The sequence below is a fragment of the Cheilinus undulatus genome, linkage group 23 (assembly GCF_018320785.1).
Source record: "Cheilinus undulatus linkage group 23, ASM1832078v1, whole genome shotgun sequence".
In the NCBI taxonomy this organism is placed as follows: domain Eukaryota; kingdom Metazoa; phylum Chordata; class Actinopteri; order Labriformes; family Labridae; genus Cheilinus; species Cheilinus undulatus.
The window spans coordinates 16,123,823-16,143,738 of NC_054887.1; the positions used below are offsets into that span (position 1 = coordinate 16,123,823).

Genomic DNA, 19,916 nt, shown 5'->3' on the forward strand with positions numbered 1-19,916 from the left:
GCCAGACACATTATGTTTTTGGGTTGTCTGTCCATCCTTTTAACTCGTCCACTGAGCTGTCTGTGCATGACAGACTTCGGATGTTTGAGGGGCCGAGCTGTAATGATAGAAAGGGTACCTGCTTTACTATTAGCACAACTGTGCATTTAATTGTAATTTTAAGTTTCATTAAAAGTGAAATAGTAAGAAGTTCTGGTTAAGATTTAACTGTTTTTTGGGGGGGATCTTACCTACTACAGCTCTGTAGTAGGTACGAGGGATTACGAACCATTTAACCATTGATTTAACAAAGATACACAAGGGATGATGTCAGTGAAAATGGACTTTACACCAAGGAAATAATAGCACATAATTGCATCTACTTCTAGGCATGTTGGGCATGTCCCCTTTCAGGTGTCATCCACTGAGGACGCCCTGACCACTGGAAGGAAACCCTGAAGGGCACTGTAGACGTCACTTAGCAGGGCACATTGTCATATTTAGTCCAAACAGAGGGCTCTTAGTAGGGCACTTAAGAAGGCACTTGCTAAATTTTGTCTGCAGGGGGGACTTGGCCAAATTTTGTTTACATAGGACACTGAAGAGGCCACTTTGCCAAATTTTGTGTACAGAGGGCACTGACTGGAAAAATTGTCAATTAGTCAAAACAGAGGGCACTAAGGAGGGTGCTTTGTCAAAGTTTTGCCAACATAAAGGGCACTTAAGAGGGCACTGTCAAATTTTATCTATTCAGAGGGCACTTAATCATATTTTACCCATGGGTGTATCAGAGAGAGTACTTGAGCAGCTTTTTCTTCCAAATAGGCTACAGGGCACCAGTGGGGGAGACTGCCCCCCTACTCCCCCCTGTGAGTCCAGCAGTGTCACATTTTACAGAACTTGCCGACTTTTTTAAAGGTTTGTAGATATTTATGATTCGGTTCAGGCTTTTTTTTTTTTAATTTAAGCTTTGTTAAACTTGATATGTTAAAGTTATTAATTCATTTGACTTTCTGGTCAATGCTAAGAAAACTACATGTGGACTATCTCAAAACACTGAATTTCAAAACAATGCCATAAACACAAACATCCTAATTGATAAATTCAAATTTGACTCTATCCTATCAAATCACGCCTGATTTTTTATACTTGACTGTCATTCTCGTGAATTCGTAATGCCTGAAGACACGATGACATATTCCCTACACTCTCCACCTTTTCTCCTCCAGTGCACACTTTGGCGCGCATGCGCAGCCTCCACTGAAAACCACATGCGTCTCTCCGCTCTGCTCTCTCCACTGCCAAGGCGGAGAGATGCGCACACTGTCTGAGGACACCGCAGCAACAGAAATGCGAACATCTCCGAGCTTCACCCGGCGATAGCTTCACCTCCCGACACTACTGACCTGCATCTCTACACCATGGGTTAGAGGGACCATGGCTAACTTTCAAACACTTTACATGTCACGGAAAATGCCCTGCGTTGTCTGGGGAGCTGTGCTGCCGAGCGGCTGAATTGATAGCACAATAACACCGATACTTGTCAAGACAGAGAGGAGGAGGGGGACCCGATTCCAGTCTTTTCTTTCCCAGTTCGGCTCCCATTTCGGGGTTGTGAGAGATGATCACGGAGCTGGTGTGCACCGCCGTGGCTGTGGGTCTCTATTTGAACACGCTGGACGCAGATTTCTGCTACGATGACAGGTAGGTTTCGCCCACAGAGAGCTTGTATGCTCCCAACAACAGCACCATCCGCTCCTACACTTGTCATCTCCTCCTGTTAAAATCACGGAAGCGGAGGGGGACGAGTCGCCTGCATGCGTATTTGCATGTGCTTTTGTTGTCAGTAGCCAGCCGTAAATCAGCGCTCATTTGTCTGCTGTAGACAAAGAGAAGGAGGGAGAAATGAGGAAACCTGGCTGTAAGGTTGCTCTAACGTCACTTAAACACCCCAGCAGCGTTGCCATAACTTTAGTGTTGGAACTAATTTCTCTATACACTCCAAAGTTGTTTCTCACATGGTTTTAAAGTTGACATAAATCCCTCAAAGTCTCCCCTTTTGTCTTAAAAAGTGTAGCCACAGCAGAGGAGGTGAAGTTCAACATGTGAACAGTCTTGTTCAAACCGCCTGCTGCTCACATGAAGGGGTTCAGATGCACCTCTGTGCCTGTTACAACAAAGCTCAGGCACCCAGGGGAACTGAAGCTAACTTAAAACTGGGAGTTTAACAGCTGAACAAACATGTCAACAGCATCATGCTGTGGATGGAGAATTGTGATTTGAATTGGTACAGGGATGTGCTGTAGAAGTGAGGATGGAGAGATCAAAATTGCAGACACAAAGTGGGTTTCTAAGACGAATATAACGGCGTATTGAAAAAATGTAAGAAAATTAACACAAAGCTGCAATAAAGTGGCAAGAAAAAAAAAAAAAGCTGTTATATTTGATCCTCAAACCAGCCTCATAGTCTGAAAACTGCAATCAGAACCTCAGATTGTTGTCTTTTAGAGTTTAAAGTTTAAAATCAGAAGCATGGCGATGGGCTGCACATGACAGTTTGCTCCACTTGTGCATGGATGTGCTCAGAAAGTCAGGTGGCATCCTTTTGAAACTAAACGCCATACTCTGGTCAGTAGCAAGACCTGGATTGGGTGATAAATGTCAAGTCCCTTTGGATAATACTGCACCCCCAAAAACAGAATAAGGGAAAATCAGACTATTTCCTCAGAGGAGTGATTCAAACGTAACAAAAGACTGTAAGAGAGTTAGTGTGTCAGCCCAGTAGGACATTTATCCCCCTCACAAAATAGTGTTATTTTCTGAAAATGTTCTCTCATCTGTTTTCACATATTTGCTCCTTGAATTTTGGAAGAATTTTTAGGCAAGTGTCCCCTAAAAACATCCTGACTTGCTTGTTCATGCATGCACCTGGCAGCGGGAGGCTATTGCAGTTGTATAGGAACGGTGATGTAAAAAGGAGTCTCAGGAGGCAGAACATGACATAGAAAGAACGAGGGTAATTTGATGTGAAATTTTGTTCTATTTCCAAGTCTATAAAGACTCCATGCTGTTCAACATACCCAAAAAACAACAGAGAAAAGCATACGGGTGAACCGGGCACATTTGATTGCACACATTGTCTGTTGTGTTTAATCAGAACTGTGTCTTGTTGAATTTTTTTGTACAGCAGATGATTTAATAAAGAAGTCTCATATGATGTAGTTTGACATATCCACTGTCTTGACAAAGGAGCAAGAAAGAACAAAGAGGGTGAACATACAGCATCATGAAGTACAGAGATCGTTCTGGTTGCTTGGTGTAAAAGTCATCATCTCCTGTACAGATTTAAATCACCAGTTTTATCACAACAGCAAAACTGATTCCTTAAACAAAGAGCGAGTATTTTCTGATTGCCACAGTCTGTCACAGTAACATTTCAATTTGATCAGAATCAGGAGTCTGAGTTCAATATTAGATATTAAATTCCCATTTAAATCAGTTAAAGTATAACAAAGCAGTTTTGACAATTTCCCTGCTCAAGGACTTATGTGTTTTATGAAAAACAGTCTTTTTTAACCAAAAAAACCTCCTGTATTTCAATTCACTTGGCAATATTTTAGGTTGCAAATGCAGTTTTTTTTTAAGTTTAAGGGCCTCTAAATTAGGAATTTAACTATTGATGTGTGATGACTTTAAAACCAGAGAGGGGTCTGGCTGTGGACCAAAGGTCTCAGATGACTCCTCTGTCAGATCATAATTTGCTGCTACAGCATATCTGTTTTATTAGATTTTTTTTTAATTCAACTTTGTTCATAAACAAAGTCTGATGTTACATTTATGAAGAAACCCCATTACAAACATACAGACTATTTTCAGAAATAAAATAGAAAGGTCAAAGGTCTAATCTGGGATTAAACTATTAAAGGGGGCATATTATCCAGAAATCACTTTTTCAGGTTTTTCAAACACATGTGCCCCTGGCCTGTCCGCAACCCCCTCAGGTACCAGAAAAATCCATTCCCTCTCCCCCGTCTTTCTCCACCTTTCAGAAAATGTGCGCTGAAACAAGCCGTTCTCAGATTTTAAACCTAGTGACCTCACATGGGGTGTAAGCACCCGCCCCCAGGTTTGGTTGGCCCTCCCCCACTTGGAGGAAAGTTCTGCCCTCCTATACTGATCCTCTCAGCTACCAGCTGAGATGCAGGATAGCTCAGTGGGTTACCCTGCTGACTACGGTCTGGGAGACTGATGGTTCAAATCCCAGTCAGGTCCTAAACTTTGGAAAAAAGTGTCTGTAACATCAGGGAGGTGCATCTATTTCCTGAGAGGGGTGTGTTGAGGGGCGGGGTCAGACAGCTAATTACCATTTAAAGCCACAGACACAGAAACGGCTCATTCTGAGAAGGCCTGAAATAGAGGAGGTTTTTGAAATGCAAAAATCCAATACTGGGGTGTTTTTTCAGCAACAAACTTCACAGGCATGTTTTTGAGACCTCTGAGAACAATATAAACTTGTCTTAAAAGGGTAAAATATGTCCCTTTTAATGACGCTTGGGAAGTGGTAACAAATAGTTGCCCGCTGTAGCTTCCTTGGCTTTAGCTAAAGCTAATAAGCTACGCTAGCTACATAGTTAACGTTACTACCAGAGCTAATGTTTGGTATGTTAGCTTTGGCCTTAGCAGTGTGAGCTTTAGCAAGTGAAGCTAATGCTAGTGTAGCTATATTAGCTATGTAGGTAACATCTATGTAGCTAATGTAGCTCAGTTAGTATTAGCTTTGTTAGCAGTGTAGCTTACATCGCTATTGTAGCTTTGTTAGCTTTAGCTATGTTAGTTATGTAGCTTACATAGCTAACATAGCTTTGTTAGCACAAGTTTTTTTTCCTGTTAACAGACTGTTTGGTGACTTTATTCAACACTTTTAATTTACATATATATATATTTTAATCTTTACCTTATGATTTCCAACCCTTATCCTAACCAAAGTTTAATACAATTTATTTTGACGGTTTTAGCATTTGTTTCCATTTTGACAGAGGCAGCATCTCACAGTTTTGGTCTGCAAAGAGGGTCTAAAGCCAGACTGTCTAGTTTATGGTGAGAAATCAGAAACAGGGATGAGAGAAGGAAAGACGTGGGGGTTGGACTTGAACCTGGTCCACCCATGTACATGGGGCGCAACCTTACTTCAAAGCCATTTGCACCCCTGAAGTGATGAGATCTTATTAAGACTACATTTGTGTCACATAATAATGCAGGAAAATATTTACACTGATTTTTAAACTGCAATCTTGATTTTGATAATTGGAGGGACAAAGGACAAAGTTTTATTCATATGGACATAGAGTGGCCTCATAAAGAAAGAGAGCTGTTTTCCAGTTTAGATCACTTCCAGATTCTGCAGCTGACATTAGGCAGCTGATATTTACAGCCAATATAATGTTGATACGTATAGCTGGCATTTTTGTTTTTCATTTTTGGCAACAATGGACAAATCTGCAGATTTTTTGCAGATCTAATGAACTTTATAAGCTAATATCTGCTGACACTGATATACAATAATACCATGCATCCCTATTTCTCACCCCTTTTTACATGCAAAAATAACAAGGGATTCAGCATGATGAACTTCTGGTAAAGTCTGAGGAAAAATTGTGCTGTCTGCATTCACACATACAGTCCAAATTTCATGAGTTTTGTGCATGTTTGAAACCACTATTTTTTTTCTTTTTTGTTAAATTGTTGGTACTTTATCACTAATGGCCTAAGAATTTCATTTCAATGTTATAAAAAAAGGTTTGATATTCAAGTTAACTCTTCCTATTGATATTTGAGGATGTTGTCTCTATCAAAAGGGTTGCTTGCTATAAAGTTGGTGGACCAACAGCAGATTCTGTCTGTACTGTAAAGTCCATGGAGGAGTCTCAAAGAGTGCCCGTTATTCATCTGTTCTTTTACTGCCCCTGATGTAAATAATGCCCTTTTCAAAATTTTATATGGACATGTAGTTCCCTGTTGACTCTGGAATTCTGTATATGGGCATAAGCAGTTTGGGCTTCTGCAACAGTTCTGTCAAGACTGTACATAATAAATTGTCCATTATCAAGTATTAGATCGCAGGTATGTTAGGTATGTTGTAGATTTCTCTGGGGATTGTAAGAATGAAGAGACAGTGAACAGGTCACCTCCCTTACTCGTTCACAGTGGCTGCCATCTGGTATGCATCTTCAGACACTCCTTAAAGGTCAAAATTCCCCCCACTCTGCTTTTCAGCACCATTGCTGACCCCTCTGTGCGAGCAAGAGTAAGAGTAAGTGTTTGTGAAGGTTAATGAGGAGGAGGCGGTGGAGAAACATGGAGTGGTGGTTGAAATGAGCTCTGTCTGCTGTGTCCAGTTCCTCGCACCTTGCCAAGTATCCCAGTGAAGCACCCAGCGGCTGTTCATCCATCAGCCTTGTCCGAACATGGGACCGTGACTCTGTGAGGTTGTCAAGAAAGCCCTTTGGTGACATATTACCCGCGGAGCTTTCCTACCTGCTTCAGCCTACGCTCACACTCCATCCCCTCTGTTAAAGTTCAGTATCTGCCAATGCTTTGTATCTATCAATGTCAGGATGGTAATTTACGCTCCAGGGGGATGGACACCGGCGTTTTGGTTCAGCACTCTTAGATGGAGGAGGTTGAATACCAATCAGAGGTCTGACCTTCCAGGGTCGTTCATCAAACAAGTCTCCTCTCGAGGTCAAGAGTCGTGTGCTTCCCATTCTCTTCCCTCTGGGATTAGAAAAAGAGTTATGAGCTAAAGGTCAGAGCAAGACAAAGATTGAAGTGGAGGAGGTTACTCTGATACCACTGTAGAGTTGCCTGATTTAGAACTTATTGACTATTGTCTACCAGGGACCTTCTAGCGGTCTACCATTTTGAAGGAGACTTTTTTTATATTGAGTCTTAACGTAAATACCTTTTAATTTTAAATTTTCTTTATTAATGATAATGAGATTCAGTCTACGCCTATCACTGGGTCAGTCCCCCAGTAAAAACTGAAATCACGTCTCTGGTTCAGCCCTGTTTTAATACTGAATGGAAGGCTTTTCAAAGCTTGGAACTGGTTTTGGCCTTAGAACTCTCCCATGGATGCCATTTTTGCCAGGTTTCTTATTGTTGAATCATAAACACTGACCATAACTGAGTCAAGTGAGGCTTGCAGGTCTTTAGATGTTGTTCTTTGCTCTTTTGTGACCTCCTGGATGAGTCCTTATTGTGCTCTTGGAGTCATTGTGGTAGGCCAACGCGTTTTCTCCATTTGTGGATAATGGCTCTCACCATGGTTGGCTGGAGCCCCAAAGTGTTAGAAATGGCTTTGTAACCCTTTCCAGACTGGCAGATGTCAATGACTTAGTTTCTCATCAGTTCTTGGATTTTCCCAACACTGTAGTAGGCTACCAGTACCCCAGCCATGTTCCTCTAATCAGTCAAAATAACAAGCAGTCTTTAGTTTTTCCACAGATTGTCAAAAGATGTAATCAAAAAGTGCATGCCCTCTAGCATTGACAGACTGATAGCGTCAGGGGGTCTTTAATTTTTCAAGGCCAGGGTTAAGTTAGAAAAAGGGACCACCGACCATCTACTTTCGTTGTGTTCTGGTCAAAGTAAAGAGTTCTTGAGATGCAGATTGGAATAGCTGAAGAGTCGTAAGGTGGTGACTATAACCAGATTGTTAGCGGCCCTCATATCCAGATGTCTGATTATATAGATCAATAAAAATTCAAATTGTATTCACACGAGAACTGAAGAGTTCTGGCCAATTTATTGGGACTCCTTGCCACCTTGTCAAGACACTCTTAGCATACAGATCATGCCATCTATCTGACTGGACTAAAACCAGAAAGCTTAGGACACAGACAGTCTTGTTCTTCTTGTATAGGTTCTGCCCTCACAGAAATATCTATTGTGAGATTAAGAGTAATTTGACTTATTAATGAACAAATTGGTTTCTCTGAGTTTGTCTACCTCCTTGTGAGCTGAGATGATCTTATCTGAGCCTTAAGCTTGTAATCAAATTTTGTTGCATGCTGTTCTTAATGTCAGAGTCTAGATGGCAGGGCAGATAGTTCTTCTAAATCCAGACACTTCAACTGTCTTGGATGTCTTGGCTGGGCTCTGTTTTTTCAATCATGTCAAGTGTTTTTCCTGGGCACTGCTCTGAGCCCAGGCGAGTGCTCTCTTGGCCAATGGTAATCCCAATGAAAAGACTCTGCGTGTGAAATGACTTCGGTTTACGGGAGCAGGGAGAGGACTTGAGCCAGGCTGGTTTTGATTCAAGGGAAAATACTGAGACATGATCTTTGGGTTTAGAGTCAGGCTTTTCTCTGGTTCAGCCAAGGGTACTCACAGTGCTGATATGTTCATGTTTGTACTAGCGGTTTGATTGATTGCATCTGAGTTGCTTTGAGAATATATTGACTGCCACCTCTGAACTCTTCTTTGAATACCCGTCATCAAAGCTTTTGACAGGTTAACAAATGAGGCTCTGCATGACACAGGCATTTCAGTAATATTGTTTTCAACAGCAGTTAGACAGATTGCTCTGGTAATGGATGCTTTTACAAGGAAGACTCAATAGACACTATGACTGAAGCAAGGATGTGAGATAAAGAAAGCAGCACTGTTAAATGAAATGCATCCTAAGTGGCTTTTAGCATTCTTAGCCCTGAATTTAAAACATCTGTGACCCCAGTCACACCATACAGCCTTTGCACAACTGAGAAATGCATTATGGTCCCTGTGAGGATTTACATGAAAACATCACCCTGCAGAAGAGTTAAATCTTTGGCTTTGGTGAGGTTAGGATGCCAATGACTGGTAAGTTTTTCTTTATAGTTTCAGTTTGTTTTTCATTTTAATTATACCCACTGCTAACAATGCCATAAACAATTAAACATGCCACCAAATAACTCAAAAGTGACTCAAAGTCGCACCAAAATTAAGACAAAGTCACAAAGTCAACTGGTTCCAACATCTGTTACTCCTCTAGCTTGGTTTCTGAGGTTGACCAATAAGTGGATCAATATGGGATTGTCTTTATGAAGTGCTGTTTCATCACAGTTCAAACCATAGGGCTTTCAGTAGAAGTGATAATCAACTGCCTTTGTGAATGTTAATGATAGACACAGATTTTCCCTCAGGGTCACATGCTTTTGACAGACTGAAAGAATTTTCTTTTGTAAGATGTAGCTGCCCATTCACACCCTATATATGTATCTTTTTGTAGCAGGCAGGCAAAAGTATGTTCGATTGATTACAAGCATTGTCGTCTTGGGAGTGTTCAGTTGCTTGTATCAACCCAGATAAGTGAAGCAGTAAATTCAATCTAAGTAAGAGGCCAGTTTTCATTGCAGGGCTTCTGGTTGTTGCTTTTCTACTGGCTATTAATGTTGATTTATTGTGCAATGACTACCAAGGGCAAGTTAAAGAAAAACAGGGAAAAGGAATCAAATCAATTTGTAATGACTTATTACTTTACAGATAAAAGCATGACGCATTCTTTGCAAAGTCTTCATTCTTGTGGTTCCTCCACCAAGCTGTGTCAGACATAACCAACAAATTCTCACATTTTTGGTGTTTGTGTTGACCTGGAGGTGATTTAGGGTCCCTCAAATTACATTTTATGTCCCTCAACTTATGTTCTGGCTCAGTTTCACAGCTTTGACAGGGCCTAAAGCTTAAACGCTTAGCCATTTAAAGTGAAGTTAGTGCTTTAGAGTTCAAAGTTAGTGCTTAGTTTTGAGCATTTCTCAGCAAGTTATTCTTTCATGATCTGGTGGAGTCAACTACAGAGATTGAATATTTGCGTAAACTAAACTGAGGCTCATTAGATGTCTGGAGACATGGCTTTAGCTAATGAGAAGGATTTCTTGTGAATGTGTCAATGTTACATTGTCATTTAGCAGACGCTTTTCCCAAAGCAGCATACATCTAAGACAGGTGTTCTTGGCATTAAGGACCTTGTCCAAGGGTCCACACTGGATGTTCATTGGGCCCTGACCAGGGTTGGAACCCCTGAATCGCTGCAACAAAGTCAGTGATATAAACCACATAGCTATCCAGCCACCAACAGGCATCTGTCTAAAGCAGACGTCTAACACTGTGTGTCAGTGTTTTTTACTGCCTTACTAGCTAGGTTAGACCCAACACTCAACACATTACTGTACAAAGTGAAGCTGTGGTTTTAACTCCCTCTAACACCGAAGAACACCAAGTGACCTACTCAGCTTGAGCTAGCTAAGAAGTCTCATGTACAGAAGGGCTAGCTGTCTTTCCTGCTAGCAAGCTAAGAAAAAAAAAACATTCTGAAAAAGCTACCTGCCTACTGGGCTAACAAGCTCAGGGCACATTTACAGGAAGGCTAGCTAGACACAATTCTTGCTTGGATAGACACAGTGTAGGATGGTTAGCTAACTCCTGTGCGAACTAGCAAAGACAGAAAATGTGCACTGTTTATTTTTACCACTACACACTCAAATATATACTGCATACTAAGCTAACAGTTAGTGCGCTGTTCTGCCACACTTTCATCCCATATTCCCTATATCACGACTTTCTCTCATATATATTTACAGTCAACAAGATAGCCTGACCTTTGGTCCATAACTAGAATTCAACAACCATAAACATCCATTTATAGCTGGATACTTGAAGATTATAAATGTTTCAGGTGAGTTTTGTCAATTTGCTTGGTGTCTATATTTACATATAGTTTAGTTTGCTGCTAATTTAAATTTAGATATTGCCTGTGTCCCAAACCACACTTTGCGTAACCTACCACTTACTAAATACTCCAACAGTAAATACTCCCTACTAACCATTCATGTTATACATCAGACTCCTACTCATCCTCTCAGCAGTATTTCCAGTCCAAGCTACATTAAATAAGCTAGCACTAAGCTAGCTCTACTAGTCATTTCTTTCCTAGCTATGTACTTATTTAAATGTTATTTGACCACATAAAATAAATATATATCAGTACAATAACTTTCATTTTTATTCCACTTGTAGGCTGGCCAGCAAGCTTCAGTTCCCATCAGTTTTATATTTAGATGAAGACGCAGAAATGTTCCCATTTCATAATTAAAAGGCCTGGCCAATCTAGTGTTCCTCTGGGGATTTCATGCATACCCAAAATTGCATACTATGAATTCAGACCATACTACATACTCAGTGTGACATAACATTTAGTATGGATAATCTGAAAATATGTGGTTTTTTATGAATTGTTGCCCTAACAATCTAATGCTAGTGTTTAGCACACCTAACTGCTGATTTAGATAAGAGATTAGCTAATGGGCAGAGAATGTGACGTGTTGGAGAAACTGTTTTCTTGGCCAAAGAGCAAATTTTGACACTGTAGAAGGATTACACCAAAAGAAGTAATGAAAACACTGTACTGGCTATCAGCTAAAATTGATTAATGTTGTTATTTAAAACACTGGTATTAGTTTCAACCGTTGGAGCATCTCCTGTCGTGAAGAGACAGAGTTATGAAGGCTAGCCTCTTCCCATGCTAACTAGCTAGGCAGAGAAGTCAATAGGAGGGTTGCACCTCCTTGCTAACTTGTTAGGAAGACAGATACAGGAAGGCTAGCTGTCTAAAATGCTTAGTAGCTAAAACACTGCTACAGGAAGTCAATCCACAGTGAAATTAAAAATGATTGCCCTTTATCAAACTTAATCAAAGATATGAAGTAAGCTTTTCTTCCTAATTGTTGTAGTGACAGAGCATTACTGAAATTCACAGCTCAGTTTACATTGAACTTCTTTGTCACTGAAAAAGGCTTACCACAAGCTAAACCTAGGGCTGTTTAGGGCTTTAACATTAAAATCGTTGGGCACAAGTGAATCACTGAATCATCTCAGTTTTTCGTAAATGCTCATAATTGCTATCTCATACGGGTTGGCGCCCTCAAGGCTCACTGTTTGATTGTGGCCCAGTATGTTACCAGGAATCCCTGAGCCTCTAGTTGAATAATTATCTAAAACATGTGCCCTAGTTGTGTTGGGGCTATTTAAGTAACAGTATGAGCTTGAAGCAGATAAAACTGAGAGAAGAAGTAGGCCAGTGAAATGAGTTAGCGACCTTATGTTTGAGTTTTGTGTTGAATATGTGATAAAACAGCTTGTCTATGAGGAGAAATTTAGACTGTCAAGTGTTAGAGAAATCAGCAGCTTTGGGTTGAGAATAGAGCGAGCCATTTACTATGTAACACAGACGGATAAAGTGTCTGTAGATAGTGATTTTAGTTGGTTTTGTGGCAGAAGGCATTTAACCACAATTGCGTACACAAAAGATCGTTTTCTTACTCATAAACCACAGGGAGAGTTGTGCTTTTGATGTCTTGTTTTGTAGTCAGTAGCCTCCTCAGTGTTGTTAAAGGATGGGGGCTATCATTCAAACAATAGGAAGGCAGAAGCAAAGCGTCTCGTAATGATTACTTGCAGACTTTATCCATGAAAGCTCTCAGTGGTCAACTTTGCAGATGCTGTGGCTTTTAAACTGCTTTAAAGCCACAAATTAAGTCTTGAACCCCATATGGTGATTGGGTTGAATTGAATTTCTCTGGGGGTTTATAATGGCTTCTGACTCAGTGTTTAAGGAAAGAATGGCAGAGGATGTGCTGAAGATGGAGGATGAAATGTAAAATAGTCTATCTTCTTGAGCTACATCGAGCTCCAGTTTTCATACAGTCCTTACACGGGCAAGTTAAACAGTCTGCTGGTAAAGAAGAGCAGACATAGCTTTGGTACGTATAATGAAAGGTTACTGAGGCACGCACAGGACAGATCCATTTATCTTTTATAAATTCATTTTAAAATCAGGAACATTTAATGAAAAGGATTGTTGCAATTAACACCTTTTCCTTTGTGTGTAGTTCCAGTGTCTTCTATCTCAGCTTTAGTGATGCAGAGGGCTGGGGGCTTTTATGATGTTAGGCCTTGTCTTTTGTAGCATGTTGTAAAGTAAGCTTAAGGAGGAGTCTTTACAGGCTTTAAGTAGAAAAATCCCCACATAACTTGCTAGCCAAGGGGCAAAGTTTACAGCAGCTTTTATCTAAAGTTAACATTCAAAAAGCCTTTGACACACCTTTGATTGAGGGTTCAAATTGCTATTAGAATTAGTTTTTGTGTTGCCACGGTAACATTATCACAAAGGGTCTCAGGGACACCTTAAAAAAACTGTTCAAGGTTTTGTAGGTTTTGTGTTTTGTAAGGGTCAGCAAAAAATCAGCCTGGCCAATTATTTACCTTTATTTGGCATTTTGACTCTCTCCTCATGTCCCGCCCACAACACTGTCTGATTGGCTGAGATGTCACATGTTCTAGACATTTAACACTTCAGCCCAAGGTCCAGGGGGAGTAGGTCAGAGCAGGGCTTGAGGTCAGCTGAGTCTCTGTTGAGGCGTATTGGGAAGATAATTCTACAGTTGTTCCTTAAGTTAAAAACATTGGAATCCTTAAGATTTAAGTAAAAAAAACTCATAGTATATTTATAACATTAATGTGCTATTATGGTTAAACTATTGATACTAGTAAGCTCCACCTTAACAATCTGTAACATTTAAATGTTGAACACATTAATGCATCAGTAGATAAAACTAAGTTTTGCAATGTATTTTTCTAAAATGCAATTATACTTCGTAAGATTTTGAGTTCAAGACATGGATATACTTGTGTTATAGCTTTAACTTAAGTTTGGGGCACTTATATTATTGGTGAATACACATGTGAACTGTTAAAGTTGGGCATCTTCCAGAATCAAAAACTCACCTTTATTGCTGTTGTACTTATTGATCTAAACCAATTCAAATTCAGATTTTTTTTCTGTTACATTGTCACCTTTGCCTGTAAATAGATATTGGTTTCAAATATCTGTTAGTGGTTTTATGAGCAACTAATAATCAGTATCGGGCCAAAAAAAAAGAACAAATACCAGTCCACCCCTTGTGTTTTATATGGTTGTCACTACTAAAGGAAAACAACAAACAAAACATTAAACAGCATGGAACTGACAGGTAGTTAGGGAACTATGTAGCTAATGTTACATGTGGCTAAATTAGCACTTGTGAATAAATGAAACATTGGAAAATGTGCAGGAATAAAATCACTTATTATAGCAAGAAAAAACAAAACAAAACAAAAGCCAGGATTAATCACACACGATGTAAAATTCTGCCACCAGGGGGCTCTCAACTAAAACAATAACACAATATGAGGAGTACAGACCAGTGCTGCCCAGCTCCACCCATCTCCACTGTTTACGTCTTGTTTTGAATTAAGGATACTTTTTAATAAAAACGCCTCTTAATAAGGTGTGTTAACTAAACAGAAACCACAGTTTTATTTTCATGTATACAATTCTCACATTAAGGGAGAAATGAACTTAAAAAGTGCACTGGATAAGGTCATGCCATGCACTCTAGGTACCTCTTATTAGGTATGGCAAAAGGCATAATAACTAAATATAAAACTGATGTTTTATATTCATTCATAACTTTCTTGTAATGAGGAAGAAATGCACTAAAAAAGGCACTTACGGTTCGTGCTAGTAGCGGTCCCAGATGTGCATGTGAGCTGGAAGTGATGCAAGAGCACGTGCATCCCAGTGCCAACTTAGAAAAAAATACCAGTGGGCAGTTGAGATGAGGTGATAATGCATAGCTAGTGAGTTATCTCATTATATTTTCTGTTCACCCTTGTGTTCTTTCCAACGCCGTTGTTAAGAAGTAAATGTGTTGAACAACACTATATGCATATGTGAAATTGGCTAAATCATCATTAGTTGCTGCACTAGAAAGTAAACATAGACATACTTCTAATGAAACAACACTAAAGACCGTTGTGAATGCCTTTTTTTCTTCAAGTAGCAAGCATCCATGACAGGCTTAATAACTGCCGTACCTCATTAAACTTGTCCCTGAAACCATCGTGCAAAGAGATGGTTTTGTTTATTTATAGCTCGTCTCTTTGTCCCATTGGGTCCCAGTGATGCACGAGGTTGCTGCAGAGCTCACCCTTGGCTGGCCCTCGTGCTTCGCAGGCCGCAGTCGACCCACCCTTCTGCCAAGACAAGACCGCCAAACCTCAGTCTCACGACCCTCCCTGCATACGCGCCATATGTGGATCCCAAAACAGTGTGTATCCACTGACAACCAGAGCTTAAATGTTTGTCAGCACCCTGAAGGATACTCATACTAAGGCTGTAGATTAGTCGTGTTACACCCATGCGAGATTTGGGAGGATGACAACCCCAAACCACTGACAAATGGGTGAGAACATACAGAAAAAAAAACACTCTTATCTAGCTAACATGAGATTTTCATCCTTCTTTCTCTTCACTGAGATCCTTCACAACTGTGCAAGCATGGGGTTGAATTTCATCCCAAGTGCACTAAACTCACTTTGTAAGCAAAGCTCTTTATTGTGGCGTTACATTACACTTGGATGCTTGCATCTACTTCCTCTCTTTAGACCATGAGAAGGACTTCTGACACAACATGCAGCAGTTGGGGTGTAATTCAAAACTAAATCCAAGCTTTGGCTCACACAAATCTCTAGCAGTTACCCTTTCATCCTTTTGTAATCAATAGCCATTCAGTATCATCTTTCAGTGACTGGGATTTTTTTTTCTAACGGGGCCGAGAACAGCTGTCAGAACAGAAAATCAAACGTGTTTTTCTGCTGCTCTTGACAAAGCTCTCATATATCACTACAGCTTGTAACAGTTCTGACTTTGAAAACGCTCTAAAGTTAGATCTGACTTTCATGGTCCTGCTCTTCAGAATCTGCAGGTTGTGTTTGTTTGAGTATAGGCTGTTTGTGTTCTTCATGTGCAGTGGCAGCTGTCAGGAGCTAATGGTGTAAACACTTCTCAAAGATGGAGCCAGTGTTTCAAGATCTTTGGTTTTCCCCTCTAGGTTGTGGTACTTTGGCAGGTTGTGATAACTGGGCTATATTTGTGACTTTTGAGTTGTGTCTTTAAAAGACAGTAAGGTTGTTTCAATAAATGAGGCCCTCTGCTAATCCGAGTGCAATGTTTAAGACTGATCTGATGTTGCAAAACTTTCTAGGGACCAAAAATGACCAAATGTTATTACACAATGTACACTATAGGGGAAAAAACATTGACTGTCTAACCATTATACCAACAGGGACTGTACTCATGCCCTACCTTCTGTAGGGCATTTATGAGGTCAGGCTGTTTGACGAGAAGGCCTGACTTGCAATCTCCGTTCCAGTTCATCCCAAAAGGGATTTGATGGGGTCAAGATCTGGACTCTGTGCTGGCCAGTCTAGTTGTTCCACATCAAACTCATCAAACCATGTCTTTATAGTCCTTTCTTTGTGCACTGAGGCACAGTCATGTTAGAATACAAAATGGCCTTCCCAAACTATTGCCAAAGTTGGAAGCATAGTATTGTCCAAAATGTCTTGGAATGCTGAAGCATTAAGAATGTTCTTCACTGGAGATAAAAGGCCTAGACCAAACCCTGAAGAACAGCCCCATACCATTATCCCTCCTCCACCAAACTTCCCAGTTGGTACAATGCAGTCAGTCTGACACTTGGCATTGGACTTGCTGATTATTTAACCTTTATTTAACCTGGTTTGTCCTACTGAGATCAACAATTTCTTTTTATTTGTGATGTGGGGCAGGCATGTAGCTGCTAGCCATGGAAACCCATTCCATGAAACTCCCTTTGCTGATTTTGTGCTTACATAAATGCCAATGTTCAGAAATTCTCAGCTCTGGAATCAGCAGAGTGTTGGCAACTTTTACACAAAATGTACTTTCACAGCTGTTGATCCCGCTCTGTGGTTTTATGTAGTCTTCTGCTTTGTGGCTGAGTTGTGTTGTTCCTAAACGCTTCCAATTTCTTATAATATCACTTACAGTTGACTGTGGAATATCCAGCAGGGATGAAATTTCACAAACTCTTATTGCAAAGGTGGCATCCATCACAATACCACGCTTGAAGTCACTGAGCTCATCAGAGCGACCATTTAGTATCAAAAATGTTTGCAAATGGAGACTGCATGGCGAGGTGCTTCATTTTGATGAGTCTGATTGAAACCTCTGAATTCAATAATTAACAGGTGTGGCCAAATACTTTTGTCCATATAGTGCATATATAGTGCACAGAGCACATATAGTGCTAGCCACAGCCTTCAAGACTGACACATAAATACTCAGATGTAGCACTGCCCTTAATATTGGTTTCTGTTAAAATGAAATAAGGCAGTGTCCTTCCCCTGAAGTCATATACTCTAGGCAAAGTTTATAGAAAGTGCTCCCAATGTACTAAAGAAATAGTTGTTGCAAAACAGAACTCCTTTTTATGAAAACCCTGAATGTGATTTGGCAGAAAAATAGCTTGACCAATGCAAGCTATGATGAGTCTCCCATTCATCTCAGCAGGGTGCTCTGACACCGCGCTGTGCCCTAATTATAACGAAAAGTACCAGCCACCTCATAAAATCAATAAGGGATTCATTAGCACGGCAACCTTGGCGCTGAACCCTAGCTGAGTACTGCACACTGTCTTCCCATTTTCACGCATGGCTACTCCAGATAACTCCTGCAAAATGTTCTAATATGCATACGGCGCCGCGGGTCAGAACAGGGCCTACCGTTCAGCCTCCGGTCTGTGAGTCTGTGTGCGTGGGAGGGAAATCAGCATGTGCTTCTCACCTCATAAAAACCTGAGACGAAGAGATTGAGAGAGTCGGTGTGAGGGCTTGAGGGATTTATGGTTCAGGAGAGATCAAGTGACGAACGCCGCTACCTTAAACTCAAGGGCATATTTGCTGTGTTTGGCACTGAGCTGTAGGAGGAAGGGAGATATTATGCTGTACATTTAGCCTAAAAGTGTGCTAAAGTTTTTATTTGTTTGTTGAAATGGCATGATATAAGAAACTCTTAAAAGAAACCTGCAGAAAAAAAAATAGATTTGAAAAAGAATTTATACCTTTTATATGTGTAGCTCTATAAAATATCTTGAAATCTTAAAACAACTGGTTGTTCCACATTTTCTGTTTTTATAAATGTCCTTATTTCATTCCCATTCACATGATTTACTCTGCAGAGGGAGATAGCCTTTCTCCTTTTCCTGTTTCCTCCTGATAAGTACCTAAAAGTGGTGAATGCCACAACACAACACAGATAGAGGAAGTCTGGAGGTCTCAGTAGAGTTGTGTTGTTTGGCAGCTCTTTATTATGGCACAATGGGGAGGGATCACACAAGAAGGTAGAAACAGATGATATTGGTGATTTTTAAAATAAAGAGTCTGCATGTAAAGCTAAAGCTGGATTTTGACTTTTAATTTCCTGATTCATCTTGTAGCTGATGTTTGGTTTCGTGGCACACCACTGTAGTCCAATAGAAACACCAGTTCAGTCAGGTTTGGCTTGGCTGGAAGGTGATTATTATGTGTGTGGAACCATAATCCTTCAAGTTAACTATCCTGCTTAATTTTCCAGACTGAGTCAGGAAACATTTAAGTCAATTTTCCAATTTACACGAATGCCAGTTTACGCATTGCTCAATAGTTCACTCACCCGTTTCTGGCTGAACTCCTCTGTTTCTCTAGTTAGTGTCATAATATAATAGAGCTCAACAGTGTGGTCTGAATATACCAGTCATTTTCTTGAAAGAGGATTTGATTAATAGTCATGATGTCATAACCATGGAATGGTTAATGGTGAAGGGCCAAAGCAATTGTAGTAAGTGAACAAAATACTGTATTTGGAAGCATCTTTTTTAAAATAATAAACAGACTGTCATGGAAACCCATTTCTGTCACTTGAAAAAGAAGAATGTGGTAGTTGGGGAAATAAAAAAAGAACCCTAAGTCATGATTATGAGGTAAAAAGTCAAAATCATAAGAAAAAAAAATTATGAAATGAAAAGTCAAAATTATGTGATGAATAGTCAATTATGAGATAAAGCAGCCAAAATTATGATTATCTCCTAATTGACTTTTTATCTCATAAACATGACTTTTTTACTCATAATTTTGACTCTTTATTTCATAATTATGACGTAAGCCATAAATTATTGTATTTTTTTTCAAGAATGGCCTACTTTCACCTTTTTTTCTTTTGTATTTGGCAGAAATGGGTTTCCATAGGCTCTACTCAAATGCACATGAGTAACAATACAACTCAAACTCATCTCAAGGTAACATGTCTCTGGGCCCTGTGCAAATCATGAAATTACAAATATAGGCTTACTATTGATGTATTTCTTTTCTCTCTCCAAAAACAAGGCATTTTTATTTACTACATGTAATTTTACCACACAGTAATCCACAAATTAATTGTTTTGATATGTCTGTAGGCAGACCCGGCGGCATGGGCGGGCATTGGGGGGCCGTGCCCGCCCACGGAGTCAGCCGTGCCTGCCCTGGGGCTTGGGTTTTGTTTTTTCATTGGAGTAGCCATCTTCTATTTTTCCTATCTCGATTAGTCGATTCTAAAATTCAACCAATCCAACCAACAAACGAAAGCAACGTGCTAGCCAATTACAAATAGAGTGGGGCGGGTCACTGAGTCATACCGAGTCATACGTTGATGGCGTTCATCATCGCTAGTGCGCAGTGAACATGGATATTAGAATTATTTCCAAAAAAATACAAAAGGACAAGTGATGAGGCGGCTGGGAGCTAGCAGGAAGCAGCGCCATACAGCTTCACTTCTATTGGAAACATAAGCACCGAAGTCAACAGCCACACTGGAGTAAACATACATGCTAGGGGGCTAGGGAGCACAAGGAGCAGCGCCAAGCAGCATAACTCATCTGCATGGAAGAAACATGATAGACGACGTCAACAACAACAACAACACCGAGGTTCACGGTAACATTACAGCTGCGAGGAACAGCAAC

General features: G+C 40.2%; 1 protein-coding gene across 1 annotated transcript in view; it reads left to right on the forward strand.

The window, feature by feature from the left end:
- Positions 1–1,296: 1,296 nt before the first annotated feature.
- LOC121505827 (protein O-mannosyl-transferase TMTC2-like) overlaps positions 1,297–19,916 on the forward strand; it is a 97,069-nt gene continuing 78,449 nt past the window's right edge. The window contains exon 1 of the mRNA XM_041781379.1: positions 1,297–1,683. Within this exon, the coding sequence (XP_041637313.1) occupies positions 1,601–1,683 (83 nt within the window). The 5' untranslated portion in view covers positions 1,297–1,600. The remainder of the gene's footprint in view (positions 1,684–19,916) is intronic.